This window comes from Ambystoma mexicanum, chromosome 1p (genome assembly GCF_040938575.1).
Source record: "Ambystoma mexicanum isolate Mex_15411 chromosome 1p, UKY_AmexF1_1, whole genome shotgun sequence".
In the NCBI taxonomy this organism is placed as follows: Eukaryota; Metazoa; Chordata; class Amphibia; order Caudata; family Ambystomatidae; genus Ambystoma; species Ambystoma mexicanum.
In genome coordinates, this window is record NC_090921.1 from 693729235 (window position 1) to 693745065 (window position 15831).

Consider the following 15831-nt stretch of genomic DNA (forward strand, 5'->3'; position numbering starts at 1 on the left):
GCCTGAGACAATTTCATCTGGCACCTGACTAGGAACCAAGCCATCAGAATCCTCATCCGCCTCCGAAATATATACCAGGTGGCGAAAAGGCACCCGAGAGTGCTTGCTCTTAACCAGAGCCTTCCTAGGGGGTACACCCGTGACACGGGGCACCGCCGACACGAAAGGCGTCGATGGCGTCGAGCGAATCGGCGCCGAGAAAACCGGCAACGGCGCCGAGAGGATCGGCGTCGAGGAAATCGGCGTCGACGTCAGATGCAGCGCCTCCAGTATCGGCGGCGTCGACACAGCCCTCGAAGCCGGAGCCCCGAGCGTGTCCCTCGACGACCTGATCGTCGACGGCTTCGACGAGGCCCTCGAAGCCGGAGCCTCGAGAAAGCCTGTCGACGCCCTCGACGCCCTCAACGCCTCAGACGTCGATGTCTTCCTCGAAGACTTCACAGGAGCACACGGTCTCAAACGCGTCGAGGACCGGGACCTGGAACGGGTACGGCGAGAACGAGCCTCCTTGTCCGAACGGGACCGCTCCCGTGACTCGTGCCGACCACTCTTGCGAGCGGCGTCTCTCGACCTCACACGGCCGACCCCACTCGGGGGCGCGGACGGCTGAGTACCCTGCGACTCAAGAATCGCCAACATTTTCTTCCCGAAGGAAGCCCATTCTTCCGGCGTCGCACGGCTGGTGGGGTAACCGACGTGCCGTGCAGAATCCTCGGAAGAGGACCTGGAAGGCGACCGGTGACGGCGCTTCCGAGAATGCCTCGAAGAGGCCGAGGAGTGGCGAGACCCACTCCTAGAAGAAGACCGACGAGACTTCCGACGATGACGCGGAGAGTCACCCCTCGAATCATCCGTCGAAAGCCCCGCCGACTTCGACTTCCGGGGCTTGGACACCCGACCTACCAACAACTTCTTCTTACGTTCGCGTAAGGCTGTGGACGTGAGCGACTGGCAGTCGACACAATCATCCGTGTCGTGGGCCTCCCCGAGGCATCAGAGGCAGGCGTCGTGCGAGTCAGTCACCGACATCTTGGACCCACACTCCCCGCACTTCTTAAAGCCCGGACGCGGGGTTGAAGACGAAGTGGAAGACATCGCCGAAGGAAATTCACAAACGAACAGGTTCGAAGAACCAGAAAGAACAGAACTCCAAAGAGTCGAGGCTTAGAACCGAGAAACACGAAACACGTTCGCGGAAAAAACGGAACTGAGGCTATGGGCGTCGTGCGTCCTACTTATCACATCGGATGACGTCGGAGGAGGTCCTCGACGACGGCGCATCGAAGTCATCGACGCAGGACGCAGACGCCGAAAAAGTTTCCGAAGCAGCACAGCTGTGGTGATTACATGTCATAGATATGGAATACGTCGGAGGACCCAATCCCCTCGAACAACAGTTACAGGTAAGTAACTTGTTCCTTCTCCAGCATGGGGTCTGGCATGGATTCACATGCTCATGAATATAAGAAAACATTGCAGTATACAAATGCACAACCACAGGAGGTGACAACAGGCTCAACAATTAAGCAATACAACAACTCAACATTAAGCATCTCTTACCTCCTCAACAGGAGGGGTGTCCTCAGCACCACCCTTGTGTAGTGAAAAGTCAAGTATGGGTGCTTGCAAGCTAGGGCCTGGATCTCTCCCACTCGTCGTGCGGAGGTGATGGCCACAAGAAATGCTGTCTTCCACGACAGGAACTTAAACGGTGCCGAATGCATAGGCTCGAATGGGGCACCCATTAGCCTGGTCAGCACCACGTTGAGCTCCCACGCCGGGGCAGGGGCCTTCACCGGCGGGAACGATCGGAATGGTCCCTTCATAAATTCCTTCACCAGGCGATGAGACCACAAGGACGCCCGTCCTGTAGTTCTGGTGTATCGCGAAATGAGGGGCCGTAATCCGCAGAGAGTCAATCTTCTGTGCACGGCACCAGACAGAGAACCTCTTCCACTTATGTCCATAGCATTTGAGAGTTGAGGACACCCTGGCTTTTGCAAGAACCTCTCTGCAGTCAGCCGGGATATCGTATCCTCCGAACTCTAGTGCTGCAGGAGCCAAGCCTGCAAGTTCAGCGACTCCGGGTCGTGATGGAGAATGGCGCCTCCTTCTCTGGAGAGAAGATCCGCGTCCGTCGCCAGCTTGATAGGTGGGGACGCCGACAAGTCCAGAAGGTCCGGGAACCAGCTCTGTCTCGGCCACGCCGGTGCGACGAGGATCACCCTGCACCTGGACCTCTTGAGCTGGTTGATGAGACGGAGCAGCAACGGAGGGAACGCGTACAGTAACAGGCCGTCCCAAGGGAACGAGAATGCATCGCCCATGCTCCTCGGTTGTGCGAACTTGCTGGCGAACCTCTGGCACTTGGAGTTCGTCGCTGTCTCGAACAGGTCGATCTGGGGTTTGCCCCACCGTTGAAAAATAAGATCCACCTGGTCCTGGCGTAGTACCCACTCGTGGCACGAGCGCAGCTCCCTGCTGAGTGAGTCAGCGATGGTTTTTATTCCTGCCAGGTGGAAGGGAACCAGAAACATCCCCTGGGCGACGGCCCAGTGCCACAGATCCTGGGCCTCCTTGGATAGGGCTGGGGATCTGGTGCCTCCCTGCCTCCGGATGTAGAACATCGTGGTGGTGTTGTCGGTGAAGATCCTCACCACTTTGTCCTTGAGGGACGCAAGGAACGATTTGAGCGCCCAGAACACTGCTCGTAGCTCCAGGATGATGTGAAGAGACCTCTCCTCCGGGAGCCAGAGGCCTCTTGCGTGGAGATCTCTGGTGTGGGCCCCCCATCCCTCCAGGGAGGCGTCCGTCGTTACCGTCTCCTGATACGCCAGGGTCTGAAAGTCCATGCCTGTCGCGAGGTGCGCACGTGCACCCCACCATAGAATCGCCCAACGGAACTCCTCGTCAAGCGGGATCCTGTCTTCGAAGCGGCCCGCCGCTTGAATCCAGCAGGCGTCGAGGAACTCTTGTAGCGGACGCATCCGAAGTCTGCAAAGGGGCACAAGGTAGATGCATGAGGACATCATCCCAAGGAGGGACTTGATGGACCTCACTCTGACCACATCCGTGGCTAACAGGCGCTGCACCTTGCCCAAAATGGCCTTCGTCCTTTCTTCCGACGTAGATGCCAATAGCTTCACTGTATCGAGCTTCGCTCCCAGAAACAGTGCCACCTGCGACAGGACCAGATGGGATTTGGGGTATTTGATGGCGAATCCCAGCTCCGTGAGCAGGCGGACGGTCCTCGCTGTGTGTTCGACGGCGAGTTCTCTTGACCTTGCACGGATTAACCAGTCGTCCAGGTAGGGGTAGACGTGGATCCCTTGCAGGCGCAGCCAAGCCGCCACAGGTGCGAGGCACTTAGTGAACACCCTGGGTGCCGGCTTTAATCAGAAGGGCAGGGCTCTGAATTGGTAGTGACGTCCCTGGACTACGAATCTGAGGAACTTTGTGTCCTTTTAGAATGGGGATGTGGAAGTAAGAATCCTCCAGGTCCAGTGACAGTAGGAAGTCGCCCTCCTCCAGCTGTCCCAGCACGTGCTGGAGGGCGACCATCCTAAATTTCTGTGCTTTGATGTACTTGTGCAACCGACGCAGGTCCAGGATGGGGCGCCAACCGCCTGTCTTCTTTCTGACGAGGAAGTATCTTGAGTATACTCCGGAGCCCCGGAGCTTCTTGGGGACGAGCTCGATGGCACCCTTCTTGAGCATCGCCCTTACCTCCAACAGCAGTTGAGGGGCGTGATTCTCCTTCCTGGCCAAGGGAGGAATGCGAGGACATTTCTTTTGAAATTCCAGCGAGTGTCCGCGGGCCAGGGTGTCCAGCACCCAACTTCATCAGCAGGCCTCCCACCGGGGTGCTTTGGTGGGGGCCCGACGCTACGGCCCGTTCAGTCCTGCTTGGAAGAGGCCTTGCCCTCCTTGCCGACGGCGGTGAGACCCTCCTTGCTTGCTGCGGCCTCTGTAGGCTTCCTGGGACGAGGAGCGGGCCGCCTGGCGGTAAGTAGAAGAGCCACTGCTGGATCCCTTGGAGTCTCCCTTTCTGCCTCCAGAGTTCCGAAAGGGCTGCCGTTGCTGAAGGACTCGGGCTGTTTCCGTGTCTGTCTTGGTGGCCTGGAGGGACTCATCCACCGTCTTTCCAAACAGGTTGTTGCCGTCGAACGGCAAGTCCAACACTCTGGTCTGGACGTCCTGGCGAAAGTCCGTCGCCTTGAGCCATTCTCGTCGGAGGCAAACCCTGTTGCCCAGTTGGCAAAATCCGGTATCGGCAATGTCCGTTGCCACCGTTATGGCGTGATCCGACGCCACCTCACTTCCCTGCAGAATCTGTAGGGCCTCCGCCCTCTTGTTGTCCGGTAGGAAGTGTAGCAGAGGAGCGATCTTGAAACAAAGCTCCCTGTCATAACGGGCCACAATCGCTAAGGCATTGGCCGCCCTAATAGTCGCCGCCGACGAGATGACTCGTCGGCCCATGGAGTCCAACTTCTTGCCCTCGCTGTCCGGCGGGGAAGTGGAAGTTGAAACCGCCGCACCCGCTGCTTTCTTCTTGGCTGCTGCCGAGACGAAAGAGTCCGGCGTGGGCTGGGCCCTGAGGCACAAGGGGGCGGCATTGGGGACCCGGTAATTCTTCTCGTACCTGTCCCTCTTGGAGGGTGTCATGGAAGGGTTCTTGACGATAGCCAGCCCCTTGTACCAGATGTCATCGAGCAACGGCACCGCGAGGACCGTCTTTCTCTTGGCCTCTCGTCGTTGGCAAAGAAAACCCTCCTTTTTCTGTTCCTCAGGGCAGAGCTGGAAGAGCTTGGATGCCCTGGCTTTCATGGGGTGAAAAAAGCCAATTTTGTCGGGCGGAGAGGCCCGAGGGGGGGTTGGTTGGGTGGCGGGGTGATGACGGGATGTCCGTTGCGTCATCGCTGCCGTCGTCCGTCCCCATATCAGTCGCTGTATCCTCACGAGGGTCCGGCGAGGGGGAGGAGGGGTCCACAGGCCTCGCGGGCACGAAGAGCGGGGTGGACTCTCCTCCGCTTGTTGGGAGGGCTTCCCGACGGGCCTGGTTCTGGATCCTCTGTCGGGGTCCGTGGTAACCTCGTCCTCATCTCAGTACATAAGGATTGGATCGCCAACAAAATGGCCGCCGAGCTATCCTGGGGCTCGGCTAATGGCTGCGACGGACGGGATGGCTGCTCCAATGGGCCCTCGTCGTCGCTATCTTCGATCACATCAGCGGGAACCTTCCCCTGGGATCGAATCTTCTCGAACCTCTCGATGAGGCCTATAAACCTCTAGTTGAGGCCTTTCACGGTTTCCACTGGATCCTCCTCGGAGGCTGAATCCGAGTCCGTAATGGCCAACGCCCCCCCCCCCTTTTTTCCGCCAGGGTCTTCACGGGGGTCTTAACGACGGTCTGGAAAGAGGATTCCCTCCGCTGTGGCAGGGAAACTCTGGGCCCCCGAGGCCGCCTCCACTGGCGTAGCCTCTGCCGGCTTCACCAGGGCCGCTGCGACAACCTCGATAGAGGCCTTTGCCGGGTGGATCAAGGCCCTCACCACCTTAGGTGCGTCCTGGGCCTTCGCTTTGGGGGGGGTCGGTCATCGCCTCGTTCCCCTTCGGCTCCCATTGAGATCGACCGGGGCCTCTCCAGAAGCTTACCCAGGTTCTCGGACTTCATCTTCCCCGAACCAGAGCACTGGCTCGTGGTTGATCATGCCGGGGAAGTCACGCCCTGCCTGGCAGCCGAGGAGCCCGACCTTTCGGCGCCTGCGGACTCGCAGTGCTTGGCCTTCTGTTGGGCCCCCGTCGCCGGGGCGCCCTCACATGACTTAGAAGACCGCTCGGACTTTTTCTTCGCCTTCTCACCTGCTGTGCCCTTCTCCAGCCAAGCAGCGAGGCGGGAACGACGATCTTGCTTGGTCCGTTCCGACAGGTTCTTGCAGAACGCACAGTCCTTCTCCACGTGCGTCTTGTCCTCATGAAGGCAGTAGAGACATCTCGAATGCTCATCCTCCTTGAAAACATTTTGCAATCCGCATCCTGGGCAGCGCCTGAACAGCTTGGATCCGGGCGTCGAGCTTCCCTTGTCCTGGGCCATGTCCGTTGAGGTAGGCCACAGATCTTCTGGAATCCTCCAAGAAGCGTAACTCGACGAAATCCTGACCCTTGAGGGGCGTACAAGAATTCCGAAACGGGTCCCAGTTATCGGAAGTAGAAACGGTGGAGCTTGAGGCTCGATTAACTGAAAAAATGATCTCCTGAAAAAGCGCAAAAACGCAGTAAAAGCTCGAGAGCTAAAACACGAGCACTCCCAACACTTGAACGTGCGGTGAAAATCTGAGGATGGCTGCCAGGGGAGGGGCTTAGGTAGAGGGCAGTCATTGGCTGGGGGCATTATGACCCAGAGATCAGTGATTGGTTACTACTAAGAAAGACAGATCAGAAACGAAACTGACACTGATTTTTTCTTTACCGAGGATTCCCGGCCTGACGACGGGGAATATTCATGAGCATGTGAATCCATGCCAGACCCCATGCTGGAGAAGTGGAATACGTTGGAGGACAATTCATTCGAAACAAAGATCAATAAAGATCCCCAAATCTGGCAACAATTGGGGGGATTTTTTTAGAGGAAAGCTCTTTCCCTCCCGACATCATTCCCGGGCCCCGCATCAGATACGAACTTGCCATTGCAGTCCTTAGAATCCATTATTATATGGAAGCAACCAGACCTGTACAGGAAAAGGAGTAATGAAGATTGTATACCCGCGCTAGAGATACTCTGCAACAAAACAAAAACACACCCCACAGCATTAGAAGAATGGAAAAACCGCATGGAACAAAGGAATCGAGGCAGAGATCTCAACGGACATGCTTATGAATTGACCTCAAAAAGCAAAAATAAAGCCGGCACGTAAAGATTGGATAACCACACAATCTCTGAAAACCCAATACCAGCTTGACCTCCCATGCAAAGTTTAGACAAGAGCACTAAATGAGCTACCCAACTATTTAAAGAGGTTTCCAGAAATGCTGATTCGGGACACTTTCATGAGATTGCTTTTAAACCTCCTCCCAACTGGAGAAATTTTGGCAAAAAGGAACTTGATCGCGAAGAATGACCAGTACTGCTGATTCTGTAAAGAAAATGGAACAATCGAAAGCATACCCCACATAATAATGAAGTGTCCTGCCTTGTCAAAGAAACTACTTTTATTCAGTGATCTATATCTTAAACCAAATGTGCAGCTAGACGGCAATGAACGCTGGGTACAAATCTTTTTGGGCAACAGGAAATTAGTTGTGACCATCATTCAATTCTGGAACCATATCAAAGAAATTGTAAACGAATGCCCAGAAACAAGAGAAGTAATTACATGGCTGTTACTTAGACTGAAACATACTGAGTCTACAATACATGAGCCATGACAGTGGGAACTAAAGGAGTATGTGAGAGCTGGAATGATTGTATGTATAACACACACATGAACAAATGAAAGGTTTAAAATATAAACCAAAGCAATATATTCATATATATCTTAGAAACAAGGATAGAGGACTAAGACAGTGTAGACAAAATACATTTTTGTTTATAAAAAAAAGTCTGGAATCACTTACAGTCTGCAATAAATCCTCACAGAGATGTTTCGCAATCGCCAGGCCTTCTTGTTTTGGGTGACTGAAGTAGAAGAGAACAAAAAGCATTTCAGAGCCAACTATCAGAAACGTCTGTCCCATTTTTAACTTGCCTCTCATTCTACTGTTATCAATCCCGAGTATGTGTAGCAGGATTCTTGAAGCTCTGAACAATAATTCCAAGATTGCCTATTACACTGTTGTTCAGCAGGAAAAGGAAAGAATGGTCCTATTTTATCACAGAGGAAGTGGGGTTAGTAAAGTACATATGTATCATAAAATTAGTGGTCCTTCAGAAACCAACTACTGTTAAGATAGATTGCCACAATCACCCCACAGTGGATTTTGGGAGGTCTTCTCTAAGGTAGCCTGTTAGAACAGATGTCCAATTAAGGGATTAGTAAAAACCAATCAACAGTACAAGACTCCACTCCTAGTATAAGGCTGTACCATCCAAGTTCAGGGTAGCGTAGGCAAAGCAGCCATCTCAGGAGGGAGAGAGGGCTGTAGAATCCATACAAAGACATTGCAATACAAATATGGTCCAAAGAAACACTGACACTATTATAAAAATAAATGTTTTATTTAAATACAAGTAGACCCAAATATATCTTGGTGGGAATAAGTATTATCACAGATCATATAAACACATTATAAAACACATTATGCTAGTAGGTACAAAGACCAGAGCATAAAACAGGGTAGTAGACCCCAACAGTTGCTCCGTGACGCTTAGCAAGAAATCCCACTCCGAGTCAACTGGACAACAGACTTTTATGAAAAATGGAACACTGATTCTAGGAACAGTATCAACCTTTAACTAAGTTTTGGATAACCCAGTTCTACCAGGTTAGTAAGACGATGTTTGTGCAATATTCAATTACAGTTGCTTTTCAGTTCAGAGTCTAAGGGAAGCAATAACTTGTTAACTTATTTTTAGATGGCACACAGCTATGCAAGGTAAGAAAAACCTATATACACTTTTGAATGAGCTACCAGCAACCTAAAAGTAAGTCTGAATTAGGCGCACTTATTCTGGACAGTCCAACAGCAAGTCAGGGGAAGCAAGACCCAACTGGGGACACTGCTACAATTATCCTAACAGGAATAAAAAAAGTGAAACCAACAGCATTACTTTTGGTAAGAGGTGAACCCAATTCACACGTGAATAAGTTAGCCTATCTTAGCCCATCTACTTTCTGTTAGAATGGCAAGACAGTTTCTGAGGAAAGTAAGACTGAGAATATTTCTTTAAGAAGGCACACCGCTTATTCAAGATAAGTAAATCCTGTATATACTTTTTAGAATGGCAGAATATATCGAAGGTCAGAAATAACGAACTATTTACTCTGAGCATAGAGTTAACAACAAACACATTTCCAAGTAAACAAACTTTTCAACACTGGTTTTCCTTTTCAGGGCCGACCCCTTAAAGTATCCAACCCTTCCAAATTCCAGCACATGAGTTCTCTCACAGGCAGAAGAGGGATCCTTGCGGTCTAGGAGCCAGCAGTAGGTAGGGTGAGATACGGCTCAGTTGCAGGCAAAAGGAAGACTGTTGAAACAAGTATTCCACTTTAGAGTTAGTTGGGTGCCCAGGGAATTCAGAGAAGACACCTTAGGAGGATTTCAGCAGGGGGCCAATCACAGAAAACACCCCAAAAACCACACAGTAATCGCAAGACACAAAGTTAAGACCCAAGCCAGCACAGTACCTCAGCAAATAAGATTTTGCAGCAGGATCTGTAGCCAAAAACCCAGGCACTGCCATCTGAGTGTTGTGGTGTTAGCGCGGCACACTCCCTGCTGTATTCTAAATTAACTTTGTATAATGTGATTGGGTGTGTCCATTCTACTCGTTAGGAATCGGAGCTGCGGTTGTGTGCCCCCTATTCTCTTGCAATCTATGTGAAATAGGTCTGTTGGAGCTTGGGTGTGGTACAGGGCTAGGATGCTATTAATGAATCGTCCAATTGCTTCCGTCTTGGGTCTTGGTCTGCCTAAGTATTCAGTCTTTAGTGTCCTCCTCTCATGTCCATCTCTCATTATGTGATTTGGTGTGTCATGGAGTTTCTTCCTTAGATTGTTTGAAGTCGATTGCTTGGTGGGAACCGGGGTCGGTATCTTCATTCATCATGTGTGTGTCCCTGTGGGTGGTCTAGTTATGCAGTGAAGAGCCAGGATTTGAGCAGTTTCCTGAATAGTAGGTGGTTTCTTGTGTTCCATATATTCTTTGGTAAATCATTCCAAGTTTTCGGTGCCTGGTGGGAGAAAGATTTCTTTTGTTGTATGGTTTCGGTTCCAGGCATATGTCATTGATTGATCGGAGCGTTCTCGTTGGCTGATGTAGGCATTATTTGTCTCTCAGGAATACTGCGCCTTGGTTGTGTATTGCTCTGTGCGTGCGTAATGCACATTGATTTGAATTTTATTTGTCGTTTTATTGGTAGCCAGTGTAGTGTTTTTAGTGCAGGTGTGATGTGTTCTCTTCGTTGTAGTTTGAGAAGCAGTCTGGCTGCCGCATTTTGTATGTGTTGTAGTTTTTTTTTTTTTTTAAGAAGTCGTTCAGGCATACCCAGGTATAGGCTACTGGCGTAATCTACTCTGGACATGACGAAAGCGATGATGGTAAGTGTTTTGTTGGTGAATGACAGAAACGGTAGGATCCTTTTTGCCATTCGCAGGAGAAAGAATCATTTCTTGAGTAGAGCGTTTTCTTGTGGCTCTAGAGTGAGATTGTTGGCCATCAGGACCCCCAGGTTTTTACAATCTACGATGGTGCTGTGTTTGTACAGAGTTCTCTTGGCAGAGGGATGTAGTTTATGTCTCCTCTGTTTTTTGTGACAAGCATTATATCTATTTTTCCTGGGTTCATTTTGAGGTGGTTCGAGTTCATCCAGTTGAATAAATCACAAAGGCAGGTTTCTAGTGTGTTTCCTTCTTGAGTGTCTTGTATTTTGAAGACTGCGTGTCATCAGCGTAGTTGTGGCAGGCAAGGCAGTGTCTTTTGATGATTTTGATTAACAGAGATAGGTAGATGTTGAATAATAGCGGGGAGAAAGATGATCCTTGTGGTACCCTGCATGTGGAGTCTCTTGGGTTGGAATTGAAAGGTTTCATCCATATGGTTTCCATTCTATTTGATAGGAAGGATTTGATCCATAGTAGGGCAGTGTCTGTTATTCCCAGTCCTTCTTATCTCGCAATGAGGATGTCGTGGTTGACTGTAGAATGCTGCGGATAGGTCTAGAAGTATCAAGGCACTACGTTTGTCTGAGTCTACGTTTGCTTTTAGATCGTCCCATATTGAGACGAGAGCACATTCCATTCCTCTCATTGGTCTGAAGCAACCTTGTGCCTGGTCTAGTGAGCAGTGCTCTCCAATGAATTTTTGGGTTGTTTTGTATATGTACGTTTTGAGCAGTTTGGCTACGTACGGGATGTTGGAGATGGGTCTGTAGTTGGAGAGGGCCTCCAAGTTTCCCGCTTTATCTTTCATTAGCGGCCTGATGTACGCCGATTTGAAGGAGTGTGGCATTTTACCTGTAAAGACTGGAGGGGGGTTGGTTCTGTACTACTGCTCTCTATATGGCAGTAGAGGCAGAGAGCACCCCAACCAAGATTCTCCATTTGTTAACGTTGGACGAGCAATCAAGGCTTACGCTCCCAGGAGGTGAAGCAGGCTGATTCTTAAGTACAGTACAGTGTAGTCCCCCAAGCATCCACAAAGGAATGTCCACACACTATGTTAGTGAAAACACTGTTCTTTATTTTTATTTTATTGTTTTAATGGTTGTATAAATTCCAACCTTTAAACATATATAAACAAGTGAAAGCAAAACTGAAGCCAACTGACTCTTCCTTCCTTATTTACAATAAAACATCATCAACTTTCAATAATTTCTCAAGAAATTTTAAAGCGTCAATTGTTTTCTCTAATTGTGGCTGTCAGAATTCTCTCCCAGGTGAGATCTTCTCCATATCGACACTGTTCTTTATATAAATAAGGTTTTGATTATGTACACATACAATAAACACTTTGTGCTCAGGCAATTCTAAAAGAATATATACAGTCTATGTGTTACCACAATTACTCAGTAAATTCCATTCAAATGAATCAACTGAAGACAGTTCAAATAGCATACAAATCAATTAATAAAGTGAACCAACAATAGACATAGGAGGAAAACAAGTTTGGTTCGTAGCTGAAATACATCTCTGACTATTGTCTAAATCACAGTTCTGTGTGAGGATTCCCACCTGCTCCCCATCTAGGCAACCTGTAAATAAAGATATAATACAAGCACAGTCCATTTATGCTTATATGAGGCTTGGTTCCCTCTAAAAAAGGTTCTACTGCACCAATGTACCTGGAATAGTAGACTTCAATGAGTCGACAGATCCTTCCCGAGTGTCTCCCTTTAAAGCAAGAGCCACGGATCGATAGTCCTCGAAGAAGGTGACCCTTGGCATCGAGGGTTGTCTCTGAAAGCAGCACCTTCGATCGTGCCGGTGCTCGTCAACGATCAGTCTTGGATGCCCTGCGAAGGCTAGGCGCACAGTGCACCTCAGCGACGATAGTTGTCGCAAAGAGTCACAGAAGAACTTGGCCCAGCAAGGGCGTCGGGTCATCGGCGTCTTTGTGGTCTTCCGGTGGCGGGAAACCCACCGATGGATGCTCCTCAGTGCGTCATCGGCCTCGACTTTCTCCGGCGGGACAAGGCGGTCAGTGGCGCTGACGAGAGCGTCCTTGAATTCAAAAGTGCTTAGGCAATGGAGTGTTACAGCTCCGGTAGTCGGCAGCACAGCGTCAATCTGTCCCGCTTCTGGGCAACACGGCTTCGACTGCCTCCAGCTATTATAGCAAACCTGCAAACCCAGATTGATGACCTGCAAACCCAGGTCGATGACGGTGGACGGCTGTCAGGGTGCTTCTCTCCGGATTCCTCGGCGGCCCCTATCTCAGGTCGACAGTCTTTCGAAGGGCGCTTCGGCAAAGGTTTAGCAGTCTGCACGATGTTCCCTCATAGCTTGGGAAGAGGGCTCCTAGCCAGGTCCTCTCTCGGATCAGTCCTCGACAAACTCGACAGATTTCGGATCAGGTGGAAGCAAATGCAGCATCAAGTCTTCTTCCAGCTGGGCTTCAAGGAAAAACATCAATATCAACTTCAGCTTCTGAACGATTTGCATCAGTGAGAGGTCCCCAGATCTACTGTTTGACCTCATTCCCTCTGCTGGGTCACACTCAGGCAGGCGATCATCCAAAAGGGCAGCCAATCAGGCTCACAGTGCATTCAGGCCATTCTCCCTCCAGACCCTCGCAACAGGGAATGTGCATTGGGACAAGAACCCAGCCATTCAGCACTCCACACTGCATTCCTACTAGTTTCGGGCAGGGCTGTCTCAGTCTTTGTGTCACATACCAGAAAACAGACACCCATAACATGAAGTGAATATTGGTCACACACTCCATTCACCCAGGTCCCACCCCAAGTAGGTACCCACAACATACAATCACTGGGAAGGCTCCACCAGTCTGGCCTGGACTTCCCCACAATACCATATACAGAACTTCCACCCAACAGCCAGTCAGGCGTAAGGGACAGTCGGGGCTTCCCAGGACTTTGGGGAAAACAAGGGGCCATTGTGTCTCCCATCAGGAATCAACTGAGTGCAATGGCAGGGCCTGGGTATCCCAAAATGGAGGATATAGCACCTGTCAAATTCAGCATGGAGCTGCCACCAGCCCATACCTTGCTCTGTGGGCCACACCCACACACACATATATACATGGGTGCCCAAAAACATACACTAGGGGTACAGGGTTCTACCCCCACCCATGGGTGCCATAAGGTTATCCCAAGGGTCTGTACACCAAACCTTTGGCATCTAACTGGGACTAGACCGCTCCAATTCCGGTGTCACAGGCATCTGTCTGGACAATAAGGTGTTTTCTGTAATCAGGCGCACACAACACAGGTGCCCTACACAGACTTTCTTTCAAGCAGACAAAGGCCCTCTGACAGTCTTCTGTCCAATTAAGCTTCCTTGGTTGTTTGGGCGAAGTCAGCTGTCAGAGGGGCAGCTATGGTTCCATAGTCCGCCATGAAGTTGCGATAATACCCAGTGAGACCCCAAAAAGGCTCTCACCTGGGTTTGATTAGTGGGGGTCTCACAAACAAGTACATCCTGTACCTTATTGGAGAGGGGTTGGATTTGACCCCCTCCTACGTCATGACCAAGATAAGTGACTTTCCCCTTAAGTATCTGGCACTTGGTGGCCTTGATAGCGAAGCAAGCCCTTTTCAAGGCCTGCAAAACCTTATCCATGTGAGTCAAATGCTCTTCCCAGGTGGAACTGTAGACAGCCATGTCGTCTAGGTAGGCTACACAAAAGGCCTCCAGCCCACTGAGTGCATGATTGAACAATCTCTGGAGGTGGCAGGTATGATATGGCATTTGTAACGCGCCTATACACAAGTGTTTCGAGGCGCGACGAGGGGGGAACACGGGGATACAGACAACGATCCTACTAGGCCAGGTATCATTCAGATCGCGCAAGGGTAGAAGGGAAGGGAAAAGTGCAGGGGGGAGAGGGGAAGGTGCAGTACAGGGTTAATAGCATACAGGATAAACAACAAGGGCCAGCTAGTGGCAAGTGCGAGGTAAGTGCAGACAAGTGCTGGGAAGGGGGGCTGTAGGGATACAGACAGTCCCGCAGTGCAGGGGGTGCCAGGGAGGCAGTGCAGGGGAGAGTGCCTGGGCCAAGGACCGAGAACGGTGAGTGGCCCAGTTGCAGATTCAGTGCAGTTTCAGTAACTTTAGCAGGGGAGAGGGGGAGAGAAAGCGGAGGCGAAGAGGAAGGTTTTGAGTTGCTTCCAGAACCGGAGATGGTCCTCCTCAAGTTTCAGGGAGGCAGCAAGGCTGTTCCAGAGGGAGGCCCCTGCAGCGGAGAGAGATCTGCCCCCAACTCGTTGTTTGGAGAAGCGGCTGACCCTGAGGAAGTTGGAGGCGGATGAGCCAACCCAAAAGGCAGGACTCTAAACTGGTAGAGCCCCTCAGGTGTTGAGAATGCAGTCTTTTCCTTGGCATGGTCCGTCAGAGCTATTTTCTAATCGCCTGAGGCAAGGTCAAAGGTGCTCACAAATTTGGTAGCACCTATGGTGTCCACAAGCTTATCAGCCCTGGGCAATAAGTGCGAGTCAGTTTTGGTGACTGCATTTACTCATCTGTAGTCCACACGGAACCGCCAATGGCAATGGCTGCAGTGGTACCTGCCTGGGAACTTGCCATGAGGGTTCAATAACACCCATATCCAACATCTTGGCGACATCAGCCTGGATGTGGTTGTTCAGTGTCTGACACAGTGCTTTTGACAGGTACGCTGTCATCAGTGTCAGTTTCGTTCCTGAACCATGGAGTGTGGCCTGGTGTCAGCAAGAACAGAGGGGCATACTGCCGGAGCAAAGCCCTGCAGGCCCTCTGCTGCTCTGGTGTCAGATGTGGAGAGAGATGCACTCACGTCACCGAGCCATCCTGAGGGTTGCTGGGCAGCAAGTCAGGAAGGGGCTCACGCTCTTCCTCTTCTTGCTTTGAAGCCAGTAACAGACATGAGACTTCTGCTCACCTATGGAAAGGCTTGAGCCCGTTGACGTGGAATGCCCGAGAGGCTACCGCATGGACTCCCATATCAACCAGATAATTGACTTCACCCATCTTGGAGATTATCCAGAAGGGTCCAGTCCACTTGTCTGCCAAAGCACTAGGCTTGGTAGGCTCCATCACAAGGATCTCCTGTCCTGGAGTCCAATCCACTTGTGATGCTTTAAGGTCATGCCAATATTTATTCAGTCTGAGGCCTAACACATAGTCCCCCACTTGCTTGGCAGGACCTGGAGGAACGGCTTCCAAACCTTCTCTGATCAAGGCAAGGGGCCCACTCACGGGATGTCCAAAGAGTAACTCAAAGGGGCTGAAACCAACACCCTCTTGAGGTACCTCTCTGTACACCAACAGCAGGCATGGCAGGAGGAGATCTATTTCTTCCTTAGGGACTCTTCGAAAGCACCCAGCATACCCTTGAGAGTTTTATTAAATCTCTCAACCAGACCACTGGTCTGGGGTGGTAAGAGGTGGAGAACTTGTAGGTTAATCTGCACTCTTTCTACGTCGTTTTCATGTAACTCGACATGAAGTTGG

General features: G+C 50.8%; 1 protein-coding gene across 2 annotated transcripts in view; it reads right to left on the reverse strand.

The window, feature by feature from the left end:
* The window catches only part of KHDC4 (KH domain containing 4, pre-mRNA splicing factor), a 316330-nt gene that overhangs the window by 147878 nt on the left and 152621 nt on the right, over window positions 1-15831 (reverse strand). For both annotated transcript variants that reach the window (XR_011304121.1, XM_069649904.1), the window contains exon 8: window positions 7615-7675. Coding sequence is in view for 1 of the 2 variants with exons in the window: in XM_069649904.1 (XP_069506005.1) it covers window positions 7615-7675 (61 nt within the window). In the remaining variant the exon portion in view is untranslated. The remainder of the gene's footprint in view (window positions 1-7614; window positions 7676-15831) is intronic.